The 23,666-nt window shown below is 32.7% G+C and overlaps 2 protein-coding genes across 2 annotated transcripts; both read right to left on the bottom strand.

Moving 5' to 3' along the window:
* Window positions 1-8,964: 8,964 nt before the first annotated feature.
* LOC140184838 (uncharacterized) lies at window positions 8,965-14,719 on the bottom strand. The gene is made up of 8 exons (XM_072238024.1): window positions 14,510-14,719; window positions 14,201-14,294; window positions 13,955-14,014; window positions 13,410-13,848; window positions 12,369-13,291; window positions 11,170-12,249; window positions 11,032-11,114; window positions 8,965-10,638 (listed from the first exon to the last, which is right to left on the bottom strand). Exons 1-8 carry the CDS (start codon window positions 14,717-14,719, stop codon window positions 8,965-8,967), a joined length of 4,563 nt encoding a protein of 1,520 aa, XP_072094125.1.
* Window positions 14,720-19,783: 5,064 nt separating this feature from the next.
* On the bottom strand, window positions 19,784-21,016 carry LOC140184837 (uncharacterized). The gene has a single exon (XM_072238022.1). It carries the CDS (start codon window positions 21,014-21,016, stop codon window positions 19,784-19,786), a length of 1,233 nt encoding a protein of 410 aa, XP_072094123.1.
* Window positions 21,017-23,666: the final 2,650 nt, after the last annotated feature.

The following is a 23,666-nucleotide window of genomic DNA, read 5'->3' as shown; positions in this document are numbered from 1 at the left end:
ACAAGCTCTCAAGGTCTCAACACCTCCAAGAATAGATTTTTGGCACACCGAAGCCCCTTTCCAAGATTTCCAAAAATCTCAATCAAGCTTCAATATTCACAAACACACAACCTAAGCAACAATGATCACATCCAACACAACAACTCAATACCCAAACATCATAGAACAATAATTTCCACTAGGGTTGAGAATCTTACCACACCCAAGGTTCAAGAAAACAAGATTAATCTTCTTCTTCAAGAGAGTTGGGTCCTATAACATCAAAGAGCCCAAAATCTCAAAACTTTTCTCCATGAAATTCAAAATTAAGGGATGAAGAACTGAAATGAATTCGTGGCTTACCTCAAAAATAAAGTAGTGGGTTTTGTAAAGCTTGTCGCAGTGAACGCGTGGCCGCAAATGGTGCGGCAATCGGAGCTCTAGATCAAAAGTAATGGTGGTTTGAAGATCAACCAAGGGTTAAAACTTAAGAGAATGTTCTTCCCCTTCCCATTTCCTTTTTCAGCGTGTATGAGTGTGTAGAGAGGAGAGAGAGTGCTATTTTAGGGTTCTTTAGATTTAGTTAGGTTGGGCCAAGGGCCCAATCTGGGTCCGGTTGGCCCGATTTATCCCGTTCGATCCAATCTTAGTCCGATTTCTATAAAATTGGTGTCGAAATTCTCGTCACAATCTCCTCTATCATATTAAGCCATAAAATTTACCTTTTTTGGCTTTCTAAAATAAATTCTCATTTATGGACTAATTAGTCATTAATTAACCTGGTTTTACAAGTTTGATAGCACAGTTTGTTGATTTGGACTAGAAATTACATAAAAAATACTTAATTTTGTAAAACTATATCTTTTGTTAAAAAAATCTAGTTTGGAAATTGGATTTTTAAAAACTGGTTTTAAAACTGGATTTTAAGAGAAAAATCGAATTTTAGATTTGGATATTAAAAAACTGGATTTAAAATTGGTTTATACATAAAATAGGATTTAAATATTGAAATTGGTTTGAAACCGAATTTTTATTTTTTCAATTCGGTTTAGAACCAGTTTCTCTTTTTTATCTGGTTCTAGTTTGGTTTCATGAACCCGAAAATTGGTTTTAAAGTGGATTCAGTTTGGATTTTTTGAAAATCCAAACCATGCCTACTCCTATATACAGTTATAGTTTTTACTTGCCTTTATCATTATATTTGTAAGAGGGATAAAAGCTATAATGATATGTATGTATGTATATCTGCAACTTACTTGTAAAAGAAGTTTTGTACATATATGTATATGTATATGTATATGTATATGTATATGTATATGAGGATTGTGATATGAATTGAGTTTTTTATGTATGTTTGATTGAAACAAAAAGTATTACCAGTTTTTCAAAGAAAAGAGCGATATGATTTTGAGTTAAAAGGTTCATATCTTATTATTAAATATATGGAAATCGTCGTAATATTCTCAGTATCAGAGTGGTACAGCTGAAAGTATGACATTCTGATAGTGAGAGTGTTAAAAATATGTTCTATGTCAAAAATGCATAGATTGCACTTTTCTAGCATTGATTCTACTTACAATGAACCTCTTGAATTGGTATTTGGAGATATTTAGGGTCCAGTTTTAATTAATTCTAGAGATGGATATAGATATTATGTGTGCTTTATAAATTCTTATTTGAAATTCACATGTATTTTTATGCTGATCAATAAGTCTCAAGTACTTCTTGTCCTCCAAAACTATAAAACTTTAATGGAAAAAACTGAAAAAAAAATTAAAATCACTGCAAACTGATATGGGAAGAGAATTCCTCTCTAAAGCTTTTACATCTTTTCTTGTAGTAGAGGGTATTGTTCATCAGAAGGCTTGCCCACACACTTATCATCAACAAGGTAGTGTGGAGCGCAAACATCATCACTTAACTGATATGGCTCTTTCTTTGTTGGCTATTGCTTCCTTATCAATGACCTTTTAGGCAGATGCTATCTCAAGTGTTGTTTATATCATCAATCGATTAGCTACTGTTGGATTGGGTAATAATAGTCCTTTTGAGATTTTGTTCAATCAAAAACCAACCCAAACACAAACGACTCTAATAACATAGATACACCTTATCAATCTGGGCTAGCTACACTACCAATATTCAAAACACACTCTACCAGAACACCAACCTTCTAAGTCTGACCTGGTACCCAGAGTCTAACCACTCCTATAAACATGCTCATATATTTAAATATGAGATCTCAACAACCCCTAAATAAAAAGGGAGTAAAAGTCATAAAGTTGTGGACATGATGATAAACTTACTTGCTATTTAATTACTTCAACTCTCTTTTGTTATTGAATATTTTGCAAAGATGATATAGTTAGAGCTTGTTATGACTTAGACTAGTATTATGATATTTTGCAAGGATAATATAATGTATGTGTGTGGATCTTATATAATACATTATTAATCAAATTTGATGGTAAATGTTCTATTAGTTTTCTTTACAAATTTGATTCAAATAGTTAAGGTTATTTATTGGAGTTAGATCTTAAAGTGGTCCTTAAACTTGCAATTGAGCCTCAAGCTCGTCCCTCAACTTAAAATTTCTGCAAAATTATCCCTAAACTTAACAATGGTCGTCTCTAAGAGGAAGTTCATTGAATTGAATAAGGTGTCAGTCGGGTTTAGGAAGAGGAAGTTCATTGAATTGAGTGAGAAGGTTTCGAGGTTCGAGAGCGAGACTACTGAGAATGAAAAGCTGGTATCTTTGGATGACATGGAGGTGGTGGTGGTGGTGATGGTGATGATAACGGTGGTAGGAGCAACACCGAAGAGAATAAAAAGGTTCAGATTGATGAGGGACGAGATTGAGCTAGAAAATACAAGTCCAGTGTGACCTCCGTCCAACCACATCATCAATCCGTCACTGAAAAATATTTTAGGGACGAACATTGTTAAGTTCAGGGACAATTTTGGGGCAACTTTAAGTTGAGGGACGAGTTTGAGATTCGATTGCAAGTTTATGGACCACTTTGATTTTTAACTATTTATTGACACTAAATTAAAAAAAATAGATGGAATACTAATTTCAATGTAGCATGAGAAAACCATTGGAATAACTACAAAAAAACTATTGTCAAAAATTGAAAAAAGCAATGGTGTTAAAACTGTTGTCAAAGGCAGATACAAAATGGCAATGGTATTAAACCATTATGAAAAAAATCACAAAAGACAATGGGTCATAAACCGTTCTTAAAAGTCATCAACAAGAGACAACGGTTTTTAAAATATTGTCCAAATTAGTAACAACGGCATAAGACCATTGTCTATCCTATTATGGTTTTAAACCGTTGCATAATGATAGACAACGATAAAAATCGTTCTTTAAAAATTGTTGTGAAAACCGTTATCTATTAGAGAACAAGGGCAACTATTTTTTTGTTGCCGTTGCCTTAGGTAAGAAGCTGTTGCCTATTAGCATTGGTAACAGCTGCATATAAAACAGGTGAAAAATCATTGCCAAAGCGTTGCCTAAATTTTTAAGAACAGTTTTTCGATTTATGGCAACAGTTTTAGGCCGTTGCGAAAACCTTTATTTGCTGTAGTGACTCAACTCTAGTCTATGCATAAACCTACCTAAAAAGTTCTTGTTAACTTAAGCATCAGAGTACCTTATAGGTACCACCCCAACCTCTCTGGAGAATTCAGATGGCATCACTTTGCCATAGGAGACGTTAAAGCACCTCACTAAAAAGGAGTTTGGACCTCACGTTGAAGTTCAAATCACATCGATTTCATATAACTGCTAGAATAATTTATATTTCATTATATATTTTATACTAATAATTAATTTTGATAGATGATTTTAATGCATATCTAGCCTTGTTAAATTATTATTTAGATAAATTCAATATATTAAGGTTTACTTTCTCCTATAAAAATTATGCTATAATTATGTAATATTAATTAATTGATCCGAATAGATACCATATTTAATAATATACACAACTTAATATATAAGGGCAGCACATGTATGATGAACAACTTATAACTCACAACATCAACCTCGAAGTTAGATGAAATTAATTAAAATAACACTTGAAATAATTAAAAGCATGGATAAGTTGTTAGCCATATACATGTTCCTTTGAAACCTAGTATATTATATACTAGTGGAATACCCGGGCTACGCCCGGACTAAATATTAATCTATTACAAAAATTTAGTTTTACTTATATGTTGATACTAAGAATTATACTTTCGTAAGATTTAAAGTTTTTAATATAATAATTATTTGTACAATTTATAAGACTGTTTTATTATCGCTTATATAGACTATAATAAATAGCTTTATAGGTATTTATCTAAAGTTTATGTAAAAACTGAAATTAAAAGGTATTTATTTATAGTATATCAGAATTATTTATACAATATATAAGATTGTTTTATTTTTGTTTGTACAGAGTAAATAATTAAAAACTGAATTTTTTTTTTACATTTTAGTCAAACAGACAAAATTAATGTAGTGAAACTTTTTTTTATATTAATAGATCCTATTGTATAGTCTAAATTACTCGCGGTTGGTGTGTTTAATACTTTTAATGGTATTTATCTAAAGTTTATCTAAAAAAGAGATTCATATATTTTAATGGAAACAAATTGCACGATCATAATATCAAAAAAAAATTAAGTGATTAAACTTTTTTGATATATTGATATATAATTCGGTTAATAAAAATATTTAAAAGGTAACCTTTAAAACAATTTTTATTAGCATTCTTTAATACGACGTTAGAATCACTTTTACGATTCGTGCCTTGTTTAAAAAAAAATATATACATAAAAGGCATTTTATTAAATATTGCTTAGATTAAAAAACCATTCACAATAATATGTTCCTGCTGTCTAATGTTTTCATTAACGTTTTTTTAATTTTTGAAGAGAATTAGACACCATAATAATTTTAATGAGATATATATAAAAGAATAAAGGTTATCATGTCTAGTTAAATATGTAAAATAAATAAAGTATAATCGTACATGAGTAAAATATATTCCCAAAATTATATATATTTTTTATGTTAAATTAAATTGTGAGACAGATTTTTATGAAACGTAGTTATCTAAATACTTATCAAATATTTAGCAATATTCAATTAAAAAATTGTAATTATAACGTGAAATAATTATTTATAATTCTCTATGTCGCATCTCATTTATAGAATATAAATTTATGTTTTATAAATAAAATTATTGTTAGATATATAGGGTTTTTTCATTGTGTAAACATGAATATGTTATATTAATCTTAAAAAATATATTAGGTTCAATTACAAATAGTTATGGATAAATAAACAATAGAAAAAATAAAAAATGCAACTTATATGTTTGAATGATAAATTTTCTTAAATGGTAATTTTTAGAGTATACTTTAACAAATTAAATTAATAATTAACTAAACGCGTATACGAATAATGTTTTATAATTTTTAAGTATAATTTGAATAACAGATGTTATCATTTTGAGTCATAAATAAATATTTTTAAGCATATATTTATTTTTCAAAAAATTGATACTATCATGTACTTTAACAGATTGTGTTTTATTTTAAAACAGGTTAAATTTGTACTATTTAATAAGCGCATTAGAAATACTTTTACAATTTGTACCTTGTTAAAACAAATGTCTACATAAAAAAGTATATATACAATAGTGTCTATTTATATAAAAAAGTTCCACTACATTAATTTTGATCTGTATGACTAAAATGTAAAAATTTTTTAAACTTGATTATGCTCGGTGGATTTATATAATATAAGTATTATATATTACATTACCATTTAGAAAGAAATGGAAAGGCGTTAAAGATGATTTATATTAAAAATAATATACCCGTTATCTATCCTATAATTATAATTATGTGATCTCATTAAATAGTTGCCCACTTCACATAGAGTGAGACATTTGAATTCTTATCTATTCATTAAATTTGAATTTATTGCAACCCGCCCGCCCCCACCAACTACAACAGTCTTCTTCTCCAAATATTTCACAAAACATATCAATCTAATAATCTTAAAAAAAAAAACCATGGGCATCAGAAAACCAAAAGCAAGGGAAAAAGGGTACTGGCACCACTTGCTTCTGGCTGCCAGGTTCAATTTGTCTGGTGTTGTAGCTTAACTCACTGTTGCTTCACACAGTTAATATTGGGGGCACAAATTTTTTAGGATCTAGTTAATCTATAGATGACGATTTCTATGGCTGTTGGAATATGATTGAATCCTTCCGTCGAATCCATTACTGCTCCAGTCTTCGTGAAACGTCTAGATCGGGATCAGGTACTATGTCTTCAAGTATAAACATATTAAATATTAGAAATATAATTTTCGATTGTTTAACTGCTGATTTTAAATCTACTACAACTGAATACATTTAAATAATTTCTTATATGAAATACATAATGGGATTGTATTTGGCGTTGATAGCTGACATTTCTTGGTGCGGTGACAGTGTTTAAGAAAATCAGAAGCTTTGTTACTTTTTTATGCATCAAGAATTGCAATCTCCTGCGTTAGCGTTTCCATGTGGGATGACCGCGCTTTGAGAAGGTTGGTGGAAGGTAGCCGAATGGGTAGGGACTTTAATTTCCAAGAGAAGCTCGCTCCATCCGCTCTTTGGGGCAAAGGTCGCCGAAATGGGTAGAATCCGATTCAAAAAGATTTGGTTCGAGATGTATGTAAGTATACCACGGCCATCTGATACATATAGTACATGTAATTTTGCTAGTAGTTAAATCATATATTTCTAGCTGGAAACTTCATGGTAGTTTGCTATTAGATATAATTCCTAATTAATGAATAAGACCATTTAAGCATACAGACACATCGAAAGTAACTATGTCTGTGTTAAGGATTACATTTTTTTCTTATCTAGTCTTCTTTGATATTAGCTAGTATGATAACTATAACTTCGAATACAATCTCCCAACCATGATGGCATTTGAATTGGTTGTTTCTGCGGGTTCCATAAGAATATATATACTTGAATTCAAGCTTAATTGGTTTATAACTTTAACTTAGTTCATCATTTGTCTGTTATTATTCATATATTGACATGTATTTAGGTGCTCCTTGATTATCATGTTTTTATCCAATTGGGTATACTCAATCAAATCTTGTAATAAACTACAACTGCTAACTATGGAACAGTGGATCAAGCTGAATGTAAAAATTACTAACTATGGCTGTGGTAGGTTTCTGAAAGCAAAGGACTTTGACATTGAGAAGACTATTCAAATGTGGGAAGACATGTTAAGGTGGAGAAAAGAATATGGAACTGATACCATCCTTCAGGTTAATGCTATGACTTTATGAATCTAAAAAACTTAGTAAAAGTTTCAACTTTCAATGGATGCTTCAAAGTGTTGGAGATTAATTACTTCAGTCCTGCCAATTTTTTTTTCTCTTTTTCGAAGGTGTCGGTTAAATATTCCCGGGTTTCTGTTAAGGGAGGATAGAATTAATTTATATAAGGGAAGAGTAAAAACACTTAAAAAAATAACTTATTTGCTACACTGTTATATTTAAAATATTTCTTACAATTATCTAATCTTGGGTTGTTGTGAACCTTAGTATAAATGTTTGACTTATATATATCATCTTAGTATAAATGTTTGACTTCAATAAATATCATCTTTATAGTTGGTACAAAATGAATACAGGATAACACTCACTGAATCTGTGAATCTGAATCATATATTGATTCATGAATTGAAGGGATTGACCTCTCTAGAGTAGATGATAGACGGATTCTTAAATGAGTACATAAAAGTGGGTACTAATTTTATTCAAGATACTCACCCATTCACAGATCCCACCTACTTTTATGACAGAAAACTTGTGCTATAGAACAATTTTTTCGGTTGATGAAGTAAAATAGGTTACTGTAAGTTTTTACTGTTATACAGATTCATATACTCTTTGTATGATTTGTATATTTTAGCATTAGCATGGATTCTGTGCTTGGTTGGAAGCTATTTCCTAATTGTTCATGAATTTTCACAGTATGTGCAGCTTATCTATTATGGAATTCCTTTGCATTTAGTAGTGTTGCAACCCATGGCTGCTGATTAATGTAGTAGAATAATATTTTGCTCTTATCTAGTCTTATTTGATATTATCTAGTATGAAAACTATCACTTTGAACAAAATCTTTCAACTATGTTGGCATTTGAATTGAATGTTTGTGTGGGTTCCATAAGTTTTTTTTTTTTAAATTTAAGCACGACTGATTTATAACTTTAGCTTAGTATTTGTTGAATAATCATGTCTTCTATTTTACTGAATATAACATGTATTTTGGGTGCTCCCTAATTATGATATTTTGATCCAATTGGGTACACTGCCACAAATCTTATAATACACTACAAATGATAACTATGGGAAGGTGGATCAAGCTATTTAATTGGAAGCTATTTCCTAAATATTCAAGGATTTCCGTGGTATGTATTTGGACATCAAGTCTAATTATTTTCCTAATCAAAGGGATGGTACAATGAAATTAAATTTGTTCTATAGAGGTATATAAATTAGATTGCACAGATCCAACTGTCATTAGTTTGTTATACTGAAATTGTGTCGGTAGCTAACTGAGAGTTATACAGGGTCTCGATGGGCATTATTTCTAACACTACTCATTTGTTTGACTTTAGGGTGGGGCTATAATGAGGACATCAGATTGCATATCACCCCAATAAACCTTCTAGCTGGACAATAAAGGTAATATAGTTCCTATAATGCAAAACATATTTTTCAGAATAGTTTTACTTTGGTTAAATCCTGCCAAAGGCACTGATTGTATACTGGTTTAGTTCTCTACACCTAAAATGGCTTTTTAAGAAAATTGTAACATGAAACAACAACTTAGTTGGTAGGCGCAAGTACCTCGTTTGTGTAACCAATGACTGCTGGATCTTTTCCTGGAATACTTGTAATGTTCAACATATGTTTCTGAATACTTCTTTGAAAACGACATTCTCTGTTTCTTTCTTTTGATCATCATCATGACACAACAAAATCTTGAGTCCTTCCTTATTTGTCACCCTGGAGATAGCAACATAGAGCTGGCCATGTGTGAATACGGGTTTCTTCAATATTAACCCAACCTTTGATAATGACTGACCTTGGCTCTTGTTTATAGTCATCGCGTATGAAACCATAATAGGAAATTGTCTCCGTTGGAATTTGAATGGTATTCGATGGTCAGAAGGACTTAGTGTCATCCTTGGTATAAACACTTTCTGCCCCTTATTCTTGCCCGCACACGTTCGTGCTTCAATTATGTGTTTTCCAAGTTTAGTAACAACCAATTGTGTTCCATTGCACAATCCTGCGGAGTGGTCAATGTTTCTTAACAGCATAATTGGTGTTCCAACTTTTAGTGTTAACTCATGGTTAGGGACACCTGAGCACTTGATTGTGTTTAGGAGTTCAGGAGTGTGTATTGAAGCCAATAAATCGTTATTAGGCTCTGTGGGACATGCCTTATCAGAGCTCAAATATGTTTGCGCTTCAGCCGGATTTAAACTCATCATGTAGTTGTTGATCTCATCAACTAACTGTAGTGTTGGTGCAAGGATAGCTCGATCTTCAATCTGTTGGTCAATATTTCTTCCTGAAAGGCTTTCAGGATAAGTTACTCTACATATTGCTTCAATTGGGTCTACCCAATCGGAAACCAATATGTCATCGGGAATGACAACCTTTTCACCTGTATTCGATCGTGACCCTTGGCTGCCATCACCAATACTGAGTATCCAATCAGCAAATTCTTTCAACTCAGATGACCTTGAATTTAAATCACTTGATTTTAAGCGCATGTTCTTTGAAAGTGTCAAAAGCTTGCAGTCATCCCACAAGTATGATGAGTTGATAGTGGCATTGACTATTTCTTGCCTAGACCCTTTCGGGATGACTGGAAGTATTTGGCGAAAATCTCCCCCAAAAACAATTGTCTTGCCTCCAAATGGCTGCTCCAAGCTATCTTTGTTATTGAACCTTAATATGTCACGCATGGTCCTATCAAGAGCTTCAATACAGAATCTATTTACCATAGGTGCCTCATCCCAAATTATCAACTTTGTCTTAATCAAAAGCTCAGCTAGTGCACTCCCTTGCTTAATATTGCATGTTGAGAATTCATCTATGTTAAGCGGTATTGCGAAACGTGAGTGAGCTGTCCTGCCTCCAGGCAACAAAAGTGATGCTATCCCGCTAGATGCAACTGTTAGAACAATATGTGATCTAGACCTCAATGCAGAAGCTAGTGTCTTCCAAACAAATGTTTTTCCTGTCCCACCGTACCCATAAAGGAAAAATACTCCACCTTTGCCGGTTTGAACTGCAGTGATGACTTTGTTATATACTTCTTTTTGTTCATCAGTTAATAGTCCTAAGTAGGTTACATGCTCTGCAGCTAGTTTTTGCCGATCATATCTGAGTTCATCGCAAATTAACCTATTCATGCCATTGGGATACAATAAATTGTTACATTGGTTTGTATCTGGCATTGGCATTGGTGGAAAATCTTTCAGACTTTTGTTGTATTTGTTAAGTATATTCTCAATCTCCATTAGGGTCAAATCTTTGATCTCGGCCTCTGTGAGGATTAACTTTGTGTACATAATAGCAACATATATGTCAAATCATGTATATGATTAAGAAAAAATTGTTAACTCAAATCGTAAACACTTGCAAAACCTTGCTTCAAACAATTGGTCAAATTTTTTGAAATTTTATTTTCTTTAATAAAGTGAATCTAATAAAATGAGTCCAAATCACTAATAAATCTAATACCATGTCTATTAAATTTTATTTTCATATCCTCTTTATTCATACTATTTATTATTAATTATGAAGTTATATGTTTAAGCAAGCCATAGCTAGTTGTACATAAATTGATATACACTTGTATTTTAAAATTTCTACCAATAAATATGTAGCTGTTAATTCTTATGTCATAATTAATCACACTATTCTTATAATGCCACAAAGTTTATATATACCTTGATTATCGAGTAGTCTCCTCTGTCTATGAAGTATGTCATCACATAATAAAGTCCATGTTTCTTCCCATACATGTTCGGGTCTGTCCATTGAATTGGAAAATAACAATGTAGCAAAAAGATTCCTCAAGTATGTACCTGAGCCCCAATAACTTGCTTCCACTATTGCTTCAACATATTCCTTATCATCATCTAAAAGACCACGTGCATAACATGCATCTTTGAATGATGAGTATACAACACCGTCTATAGTTCGAATGTCTTCATAGCAAGTTGGTCCCCTAACGCAATTGAGTAGTAGCCTTAGGTAATATCTCTCACCAGATCCAGGAGGCACAAAGAAGATTCTTCCAATTACAGCATGGCTCTTCCGAGGCAACCACACCCTTTCCTTTGCCTTCCACACAAAATGTGTAGGAAATTCTGCAAAAGTGAGCGACCTTGCTTCTGAGTAGATCTTGTTGGCTTGAAACCAACCGAGAAACATAGACTCCTTAACAGATGCTTCTCGGATCACATCATCGAGCTTTTCATTATCTTTAAAGATCAAGTTTTGTTCATCGGGTAAGTGAAATCCTAGACGAACAACCGAGGGATCCCTGTAGTGTATGTTGTAACCAAAGATCCTCCAAGCAGCTTCACACGGAGAAATATACCTGCAATCATAGTACATACTGACTTCATCATAGTCATCCATGTTCTCTTTGTCTGCAGCACTTTTATAAAATGAAGCCGTTACACGGTCATGACCTTTGTTCACATATTTGAACAAATACTTAATAGATCTTGACTGGTTACACCACTCAACATTAATATGGGCACCATATCTCATGAGTAGAAACCTATTGTGTGGTACAACATAACGATTGTCAAGATCGACTCCTGATTTGTTGATAGTCTTTCCATCTTCTCTTCGTCGGTATACCGGGTACCCATCATCGTCGATAGTAGTATTCTCAACAAACTTCTTAGGGAAGTGTCGAATGCATTTAGAATTTTCCATACATGGTGAATCTTTCCTTGCCACTCCACATGGACCGTGCATCATGTGCTTTTCGACTGCATCAAAGTATTCCGGGTCTATCTTTTTATCGGGTATCTCAGCTGATATAATCTTATCAATATCTTCGGCAGTGGGAAATTTGTCATCCTTGTGTAAGAATAGTAGAATGTGTGCATGTGGTAACCCACGTTTCTGGAATTCGATTGTGTATACCACTGCAAGATTCATAATGAAAAATTCAAATCCATGACAAATAGACTATCATACATAAAACATTACAGCTATTGCTATTGGAAACTTGAACCATGACATAATTGGTTTTGATTGGACATACCTGCAGCAACTCTACCAAAAACTTTGTTTGCTCGTACATCTTTAATTAGTGTATCTAATTTTGCCTTGAAAACCCTACAAATAATGTCGGGTCGATCTTGTGGATTCAGCTCTCTATTGTTCAAAAAGTCTTCAACCTCAGGCCACTTCGGATTGCACGTGAAGGTTATGAAGAGGTCTGGATAACCAACAACCTTACATATTGCCATTGCATCCTGATAGTTTTGTATCATGTATCTTGGTCCACCTGTGAATGACGAAGGCAATATTATACGCTTGCCACATGATGACGGCGTTGTTTCTCCATTCAGTACTGCTTCCTTTACTCCCTTGTACATCTCACACCTTAATTTCTCTTGGTCACTGCGTATGTAGTTTAGCCTTGATGACTCAATCATGGAGTACCCATCAACCAAAAACTGTTGAAAGAGTCTTCTTGAGTATAACAGTGGAGATCCGTCGGCTAGTCTTTCTTGTATACGAAAAGCAAAAAATTCTCTCATCGACACCTCCTGTCGTCCTTTACCACGGTTATGGTGTCTTTTGTTTAGCGGTATATCTTCCTTGTATCCATCCTCGCCATAAGGAAATAGCAGGGGATATTGTAATCCCAGATATGCTGGATTGAGTTGATTAATCCTTTGTAATCTTCCGCTCTGTGTCTCCACAACAATGTCTCTGTCTGTCTTGTCAATGTCAAAATCACCGACAATCAATGCAGCAACCTCATCTGTTGATGGTAAGTTATATCTTCTACCATCCTTTCCCCTTTTTCCCAATAGTCTAAGTTTAATTGTTGAATTTGATTCTTTGCCCATTGAATCCCTAACCATGCGGAATGCCTTCACCAACACATTCTTTTCATCCAGCATCTTCTTAAGATCTCTTACAATGTCTTCATCTATGTTTTTGTTATCTTCACCCCTGCATGTTTTAAATAATGTCAAGTTTTTTAAACAACGCTCAATTATATAAGGTTAATTAGTTTGATCTAAACCCTTGAAAATATTTTAAGTAAAATAAAAAGGTTATAGATACTTGCCTGATAGCTGACATCCGGTTGTGCACCTCATTTTGTGAATCAACTATGTATAATTGGGCAAATTTCGCATTATTCCCTTCTGGTGGAATTAGGCTACCTATTAGATGGTAGTTTTCGCCACAAAGAATGAATGTAGGTGGACCTCTAGAAGTATTTATACCGCGGTCTATTTTGGCACCCATTGAAGTGAATTGAAACATGCTATTATATGACCTGATGTTATCACGAAAATGCTTGCTCTTGGGGTTATTATTGAACAACAACTCATACAAAACTTTTGGTGCTTCTGGTAGGTGTGGCAGTTGGACTTGACCTCCTTTACAACACATCGTAAATTTTGGTTGGTCTGTGTTATAACTTTTGTTTATCCTTTCATCGTACCAAAAAAGGGCAAAGCAGTGTTCGCATATATACATTGCATCTCCCATGTGCAAATACTCTAAAATTTCAATATTAACATGAACGGAAAAATCCATTAATTACATGCATAAATATAATTTGCAGTTTTAATAATAAATTGATCCTTTGAATATCTCTCAACATACCCTTGCTTGCCTGCTCCTTACAACTGGCAACTCTAGCATCCCTTGTTGAAGCCCTTCCACCTATGTCATGCATTGGAAGATCATTTCATTATTAGAACGGCTTTGACAAAATTTAATATATATTATTAAATATCTTTCCCTAATTCTGATGTATATTGCTAAGAATGGCTTAAATTTTGTAGTTAAGTGAACTTGTAAACTATTCAGTTTTTGGATAGTGAAATTCATAGCCATTTAATATCGTACCTTTGTTATTTTCTTGTCGATGTATGACAGTGATTCCTATTTTGCGAGTCCTTGACTGCTCTGCATCCATTTTACAATGGGGCAAAAAGCGGTTCTTCATTATTTATAAACGGATATGACAAAAATATCTAACACATATAATAAACTAATCTTGGTTGATATTGAGTTTAGGACCATACATCAATGCTTAAGTGTCATATATTCTATATCTATTTAGTATTTAGGGGGTTTAAATTCTCTGGTTGTAACTTTTAAACCTCATATATGAATTTAGTAGTTTTCATGATTTTGAAGTTTTATTCCACAAACAAAGATTAAGGCGTAGGCCTTATAGTTTCGCATATTAATGTAGGCAAATGCAGATCGGACATATTGAGCGGAGTCGTTGAAGCTGGCAACTTGGGTAGAGTTAAAGGGCACAGAGTTAATATCTCCAAGGGCTTCGAGATTTACATATAGACATATGCTAATGCGGTAAGATTGACCATTTAAGCATATATTTCTAGCTGGAAACTTCATGGTAGTTTGCTATTAGATATAATTCCTAATTAATGAATAAGACCATTTAAGCATACAAACACATCGACAGTAACTATGTCTGTGTTAAGGATTACATTTTTTTCTTATCTAGTCTTCTTTGATATTAGCTAGTATGATAACTATAACTTCGAATACAATCTCCCAACCATGATGGCATTTGAATTGGTTGTTTCTGCGGGTTCCATAAGAATATATATACTTGAATTTAAGCTTAATTGGTTTATAACTTTAACTTAGTTCATCATTTATTTATTATTATACATATATTCACATGTATTTAGGTGCTCCTTGATTATCATGTTTTGATCCAATTGGGTATACTCAATCAAATCTTGTAATAAACTACAACTGCTAACTATGGAACAGTGGATCAAGCTGAATGTAAAAATTGCTAACTATGGCTGTGGTAGGTTTCTGAAAGCAAAGGACTTTGACATTGAGAAGACTATTCAAATGTGGGAAGACATGTTAAGGTGGAGAAAAGAATATGGAACTGATACCATCCTTCAGGTTAATGCTATGACTTTATGAATCTAGAAAACTTAGTAAAAGTTTCAACTTTCAATGGATGCTTCAAAGTGTTGGAGATTAATTACTTCAGTCCTGCCAATTTTTTTTCTCTTTTTCGAAGGTGTCGGTTAAATATTCCCGGGTTTCTGTTAAGGGAGGATAGAATTAATTTATATAAGGGAGGAGTAAAAACACTTAAAAAAATAACTTATTTGCTACACTGTTATATTTAAAATATTTCTTACAATTATCTAATCTTGGGTTGTTGTGAACCTTAGTATAAATGTTTGACTTATATATATCATCTTAGTATAAATGTTTGACTTCAATAAATATCATCTTTAAAGTTGGTACAAAATGAATACAGGATAACACTCACTGACTCTGTGAATCTGAATCATATATTGATTCATGAATTGAAGGGATTGACCTCTCTAGAGTAGATGATAGACGGATTCTTAAATGAGTACATAAAAGTGGGTACTAATTTTATTCAAGATACTCACCCATTCACAGATCCCACCTACTTTTATGACAGAAAACTTGTGCTATAGAACAATTTTTTCGGTTGATGAAGTAAAATAGGTTACTGTAAGTTTTTACTGTTATACAGATTCATATACTCTTTGTATGATTTGTATATTTTAGCATTAGCATGGATTCTGTGCTTGGTTAGAAGCTATTTCCTAATTGTTCATGAATTTTCACAGTATGTGCAGCTTATCTATTGTGGAATTTCTTTGCGTTTAGTAGTGTTGCAACCCATGGCTGCTGATTAATGTAGTAGAATAATATTTTGATCTTATCTAGTCTTATTTGATATTATCTAGTATGAAAACTATCACTTTGAACAAAATCTTTCAACTATGTTGGCATTTGAATTGAATGTTTGTGTGGGTTCCATAAGTTTTTTTTTTTTAATTTAAGCACGACTGATTTATAACTTTAGCTTAGTATTTGTTGAATAATCATGTCTTCTATTTTACTGAATATAACATGTATTTTGGGTGCTCCCTAATTATGATATTTTGATCCAGTTGGGTACACTGCCACAAATCTTATAATACACTACAAATGATAACTATGGGAAGGTGGATCAAGCTATTTAATTGGAAGCTATTTCCTAAATATTCAAGGATTTCCGTGGTATGTATTTGGACATCAAGTCTAATTATTTTCTAACATATAGACATATGCTAATGCGGTAAGATTGAGCAGAGTGGTAAAAAATGGCAAATTGGGAAGAGTTGGAAGGCACAAAGTCAGTGTCTCTGTGGGAGGCATAGGTGAAAGGGGAAATTGAGAGAAAGAATGATCGGCCAAGGATGGAGACCAAGGTTAGTACCTTCGTTTACATACAAATTTGATAAGTTATATAACTTTGATTTGCATTTATCTTACAGTACTTGTTAGTTGGTATGATTCATTAGCTAATTCGATTACCATTTGTGTATCAAGCCTATATATATAGACCATAATTAAATAAAACTGACCTTTAAATGGGCCATTTCTGGGAGCACAATTCACTTGATTTTCATTTGAACATATGTTGTTTTCCTTATTCACAATCAACCTTTGCTTCTGAATGTTAACCAACTCAACTACAAATTTTATCATGTTAGAAAACATATAAATTAATACAAAAAAGATAACTCAGACTAAGTTGCGACACAGATTCATATATAGTAACTCTGAACTGTACCTATTATAACTCAAGTGGAATAAGCAAGTTATTCTACAACATACTTTCTATAATTCCTACCTTGTGGGGAAGACGTTCCCATATATTGTCTTTTCTTTGCTAGCTTGTTCGCTCGTTCCATCCTAGCATGCCTAGCATTGTCTGTCAATGAAAGATGTTTGCTAAATTACTATATTTAGAATGCATAAATTAGTCGGATGTGTAGTTTGTTACTATTAGTCCATTACCTATACTTCTTAAATTGTCTTGTGTTGTTAGATTTGATGGCAACAATATCCATTTTTGGTTGTTTTGTAAGTTACTGTATTCATCCCTCTTCATGGTTTGCATAACAATACTTGGATAGAGTGTGCAATCTGCTAGAGTAGCTGTTACATTCCCTGTGATGACACAATCTATAGCTGAATTTGCCGCTAAGCAATAGTAAAATACACTTGGCATAAGTGAACAATAATTACCTTATAGTGATTTAAGAACAAATTAAATTAATTATTATTGCACTTTGTATATAGTTATGTAACTCAAGTTGGGTCTATACATATAATTTTTTCAGAAACTGTTTTCAGTTAGATCCCTTCCCACACCATTCACACAGATTTACAATTAGATCACAATTTGCACATTAATAATTGGATAGTAGCAAGAGCTGAAATAAAGCATTATTTATTCAGGCTTTACCTTGAGGTATATGTTCTATTGCACGTTGTTTTTTCTTGGCTAGCTTGTTAGCTCGTTCCATCCTAGCATGTCTTGTAGTATCTGTCATATAAAGATCTTTTCTAGTTTACCTATCCATAATCTAAGTAAGATTTTGATTTCTATTTTGCTAAAATATAAGATTACCTGTGTTAGTTATATCTGCTAGAACATATGGTTTTGTTGCCAAGCTTTCCCGGATCTCATCGTTTTGTAGATTGTTATTCTCGGTAAAATACCTAAAGTTGCCAATGGTACTGCTAGAGCTAATCTGAACCCCTTTGTTGCATTGCATATCATCAACTGGCTGACTCCAGTCAACCGATAATAATGTTGATGACAAAGTCCCTGCCATGATACCTTTGTTACCTTTCTCACTTATAACACCATTTTATACAACTATTTAGAGATATTCAAGGTACTCTTGTAGTGGTATACACACTATAACTGAAATTTACCTTATTGTGGATAAGCTATTTTCCAACTGTGATGAAAATAAGTTCGTTTATATTATGTTAAATGAAAGCATGTTATCCATATTTCGTACCTTGAATTTCACTGTTGCTTGACCATTCATTCATACAAAATTGATCAACCTTTCTCTTATTTTTAAGCGTGTTTCTTTCCTCCATCTCTGCACATTTCAGATTAAACAGGATTGTTAATATTCCAAACATAGAGAATATAAGCAAAAGAAACATGTATGCTAGAAACCATGTCTTATTTATGTTAGAAATCATTATACTTCGATCTGTATACACTAAACTTTGTTCCATTCGTACTAACCTAAATGGAACCAAGATATTTTGACTTTCTATTCTAAAACTCATTATGAAAAATAAATCTACATTTACTTATACCTTTTGACCTTGAGTTCAGTGGGATATCTTTTAGTAGCCTTCCGCTCATAACTATATCTGCATTTAGTCCTTGTGATGATTGTATTGCGTTAGGTTTTCTTCCCCAGCTTTAACTGTTGAGGACTTTTGCCGTGGAAGGCTCCACTTGTGTCTAGTTTTTTTTTTATCTCTCTTTCTCTTCACATGCTATGCTTTGGTATCTGTAACAATTAACTGGTAATAATGGTTGTGTGGGTGTGCCAGGTAATTTTAATACGGTTAAGTTGGTCTTACAAATCTATGTGAAAATTTAAAATACTATATTGTTCATTGATTGGCCTCATTGTTACTACTTTATTCCACATCTATCATGATATTAAACCTTTATTGATATAAACCGGTTAAATACCATGCTGTAAGACTAAATTCATATGATATATAATTATAAATCATTTTTTTACTACCCTAGTAATAGCTATCATTGGTATATATTATGAATTATGTAGTATCTTTTTTATAGTCATTAAGTCAGACTAATTTTAGCAACCTATTACTAAACACACCTCCACAAGGCATCCTAACTTTCTTTTTAAAGATGATCCATAATATATTATCTGTTTTTCAAATCATCCACAGCCAATGATTTCTTTCTATAAAACCCAAGTATCGTACTTATAAGGCCTAGTTATTGTACATGTCTACAAACCGTAGTTTAAAGTCGTTCTTAGCCTTGGGTGTGAATATGTCATATACAAAATTTATAAAGTCCAGTATATGATAACTTGTTTATGAGCCGAATATACTTTTTATGTTAAAATGATATTAGTGTAATCAATCAATTCTGTTTAGTTAGATCTAGGTAATGTATTTATTATTGATAATAGATAACCATTATCAACTTAGTATTAGGGATATTAAATTAAGGTGGCATGTCTTAATAAATTTACAGATAAATATGTAAAAATTAAGTATATACAAATGGGTATATATAGGAAGTTAACCATATATATTACCTGCTACAACTAATACTACTACTTTAATATCAAAAATAAAATGATAAAGAAACCTGTAAACCCTAAACCTTTAAGTTGTTACAAAATTTAGAAGAGTGCATAACATTGATTAACAAACTAACATTGATAACTCTTTCAAAATCAAAACGAACCCAATAGATGGTTATATTGAAACACAAGGGATCTAACTACATATATTCTACCCTATTGTCTAAATAAGCAAACTAAACAAAATAAATTGCATTTAAAACTCAGGAAGATCATCTAAATTGATCATAGAACTCTAAACCATGTATAGCCCATCTGAATGCATTGTAATTGTCTTCACGTTAACATGTTCCTGCCATGTGCGTTGAACCAAATGCTCCCTTCTTGATTCCATATATTTTAGCCTCGAAATCAGGAAGTCTGTTCGCACGGCATCATTTGCACTTCCTGACCCGTCTCTGCACTCCATGACTGTTATTATGTCATTGCCTAAGAACAATGAAGGAGTGTATGGGATTCCAAGACCAGAAACTCTAATCATCCTCTCCCAATGGATGCTGTGATCACCATTTCTTTTCATTTGCCAGACCAGGACTTGCCTGCTGAATGCAAGATTACGGTATGAAATATACCCGACACCATCGTTGAAGTAAGTTAGTGAGTTGTAATCAGATGGCACGTCTGGGGGGATCTTTGCCTCATGGAACATCTGGATGCGGAGGTTGAACGTGACTATGGATGCTGGCTCAAAGAAATTAGCTCCCTGCCACCCAATCCAATAGACTATCCCATTGTGCACTATATATTTGGGCCCAAGTTTCTGGACATCACTCTTAAACATACCGGAATGAGTCCATTCTCGTTCAAATGAAGTGTAAAGAGACCATGACATATTTCTTTGTCTAAATGCACGCTTGTAGACATGCACAATACGGTACTCGATTTCGTCCTCCAAAAAACCAAACGCATATAGAGAAACGGCATGAGCGGAATGCTTGCTTGCTTCATCGGTTACGTATCGCCTCTTATCCGATACTGGATTCCATACAAGAAGCCGAGAATTAAGGCCACCCAATGAGATCTTTATGCATATGATTCCGTTCTCAGACCCAATGACTGAATATAAGCCATATTGGTTAGCATCCATTGGGACATTGAACTGAACCTGGCGACCCGAATGAAGATACGCTCGAACGAACCAAATCGAGTTGTAATCACCTGGGGGATAGCCAATGCCTACGATCACACTCTTGCTTCGATCTTTGTTTTCCTTATAGTTTGCCTTCACGAACAAATTAGTACACAGCCTGAAATTCCAACCCTTGCTTAGCGTTCTGCACTGTCCAACTGTCTTAGGATCTGCCTTCACCATGATCTTCCAGATAAGATCCTCACTAAGGTGTGGAAGTTTTTTCATATTGGGTGGAGTGTCACTCATTCTAGATATACAGTTTATTACGGAGCCGCTAATGGCTCTTAGTGTTTTTGAGTAGAAATTATGGTTCTTGTAACCTTTCTCACAACTCATGACATATATATGTTTTGAATGAGAATATCAATAGCTTATATTGACATCTAGAAGGTGTCATGCAATGGGTAAGACAACAAACTGCAAAATAAGATATTTATATTAAATATTTAAATAAGATTATATTGACTCTATGCATGAATAGACATTGCTTTGTGATTACCTTAATAAACACAGGCCAATTGCTTTATCATCCATGCAAATCTAATGACCATTGGATATTAGTAACATTAATGGGTAAAAGTATTTATCTACACTTTTTGTCATTTGTGCACTATTTGGGGCACCTCATATACTTCTTTTAGAAACTGCTAAGGATGTATTGGAAGCAACAGAGTAGTACCTAATTTTGTGTATGACTTGTGCCATGAGTCTTGCATTTAATTAATCCATCAAGAAAACTTTAAAAAAGTTCTTTATATTGATGAGATTTTTATCATTCTCTATATGTGTCGTTACCCTATGCATGTGTGATAATCATTTTGCATTACATGTTACTGCATCATAATTTAATGACCATTGGATATTAGGGACATTAGCTAATTAAAGTATTTAACTATAAGTCTTCTCTCTTGGGCACTCTTTCGGCACCTAAACTCCTTCTATTAGAAACTGCTAAGAGTGTATTGGAAGCAGCACCTTAGAACCTATGATTGTGAATAAGTTCTCCAATGAGTCTTATATTTGGTTAATCAATCACGAAATCTTTAATCAAGTTCTTTCAATAGATTGGTGACCTGTTTTTCATTCTATGTGTCATTAGCCTATGTATGTGTCATACCCATTGTGTATTATATGTTATTGCATCATAATTGAATGACCATTGGATATTATTGGCATTTGCTAGATAAGGTTCACCATTACTGGTTTTATAACTTGGTATGAGAAATAATTTTTTAGTGGAATATGTTTTATAATGTTAAGTCTTCTCATGTAACTGAAAGCCCGACTGTATTGTATGCCTTGTTAATCATGATCCACAATTTATATTTATCTCTTAAAAGTATCTAAATACAAAAATAGAGATCACACACCTCTTTATTCTTTTACAGTTGCACAAATAGAAATGATAACTTATTTGACTACATACCTCAACAGGTATGATTCATAAGGTGCTACATTATCTTATGTTGCAATGTCCTACTTTATGTTGAGTTTTTTTATATTTATTTAAATATTGCCTGCTGCTATATTCCCGATAAAATGCATTTTTGCCTTCTCCTTGTTAGTGAATTAATGCAAATCCTGGGAACATATCAACATTGCATTTTTTTCGATGGTCCTTATGGTTTTACTGGGTCAATGCACTAATTGTGTTTCACATCATTAGTTTGCATAATTTTGGCTTGGACAAAGTCTCTTTTCAAAAAAGGTAATAGCAGTCTTGTTTGAACAGAACCCCATGTAAACAAAGATGGGGATAAATATACAGATAATTGCTTAAATTTGACAGATTTACGATGAAGTATTCATCTTTATTTATCATGTTATATTATAAGAATGTGTGCCATTTTGTCCAATTTAGACTATGCCAACTCACTGCATTCAACTCGTTTATTTAATTGAAATCTTTCAGAAAAAAAATGCTTCATTTCAATCCTACTTCACCATTTTGAGCTTTAGTCACTTTGAAATATCTTATGATGTGTCAAGTTGATACCTCAGATTTAAGTGCAGCGTATCTGATCAGCGTTGATTTAAAATGGTGAGGCTCTTGATGTGTGTCAAAATGAGCCACCCTATCTACTATTACCTTAACCATCATTTAAACTCTCAGGATAGTCCAGGCTTTCTTTAATCGTTTCCCAAAGAAACCGACTTTGAACAAAGTCCTGCATTTCACTAAAACATTAAGGCAGCTTTAATCACGTCCTTTGATAGTTGTAGACGGGTGACATTTTTATCATTGTATGCATATTTTCTCCTATATGTGTGATAGAGATTTTGCTTTACCTGCTACCACATATAAATCTAATTGAATCCAACTGTTGTCCACTTTCGAATTTACAGATAAGTGGTCTAAATCGGTTAACCATTCATGGTATTATCACTTTTTTTAAGAAACAACCTTTACTTGGGATACAATTTAAAGATATATTAAAATTAATTATGCATCTATGTGAATTTTTGTGGGATCAAGTGCCCATACTATCATTCTTAAAAAATGTTAGACAGTAAATGTGTGCATATATATACCCCCATAAAAAAATTAGATTTGACCCCAAGTTAAAATAATGAAACGATTTAATTAACTCATGTGTGAAAGAAAATTATAAAATTTAGTATCACCAAATAACAAAATTTTAGATATATATATATATATATATATATATATATATATATATATATATATATATAGATAAATAAATAAGTTCTGCCAAAAATTATATAATATTAGGATACCATTCAGTTAGAAAATTTTTTCGGTTTAAGATTATATTGGTGATTATTTTTTCTACTAAACTATAATATTAACTTGTAAAAAAAAAACTCTTTGGGCTCATAATATATAACGTTTTTAATTTAGTTAACACTCTTTAAAAATACAAAGAATTGTGTATTTCTATCCATGTACATATGTATCTGTTTAACTAACAAATTTGATAGTGGTTGTTGCCAGTAACAATGTTATTAAATATCAAGCTTATTT

This window comes from Arachis hypogaea, chromosome 5 (assembly GCF_003086295.3).
Source record: "Arachis hypogaea cultivar Tifrunner chromosome 5, arahy.Tifrunner.gnm2.J5K5, whole genome shotgun sequence".
Taxonomy (NCBI): domain Eukaryota; kingdom Viridiplantae; phylum Streptophyta; class Magnoliopsida; order Fabales; family Fabaceae; genus Arachis; species Arachis hypogaea.
This window is presented reverse-complemented; position numbering and strand designations above follow the sequence as displayed.

Excerpts from the sequence above, each read along its gene's own strand:
- LOC140184838 (XM_072238024.1), bottom strand. The coding sequence starts at position 14,719 with ATGAAGTTTCCAGCTAGAAATATATGCTTAAATGGTCAATCTTACCGC. Across the intron at positions 14,295-14,509 it reads AGGCCTACGCCTTAATCTTT|AACCGCTTTTTGCCCCATTG; the intron begins GTTTGTGGAATA and ends TAAATAATGAAG. Across the intron at positions 10,639-11,031 it reads GAGACTACTCGATAATCAAG|TTAATCCTCACAGAGGCCGA; the intron begins GTATATATAAAC and ends ATGTACACAAAG.
- LOC140184837 (XM_072238022.1), bottom strand. The coding sequence starts at position 21,016 with ATGAGTTGTGAGAAAGGTTACAAGAACCATAATTTCTACTCAAAAACA.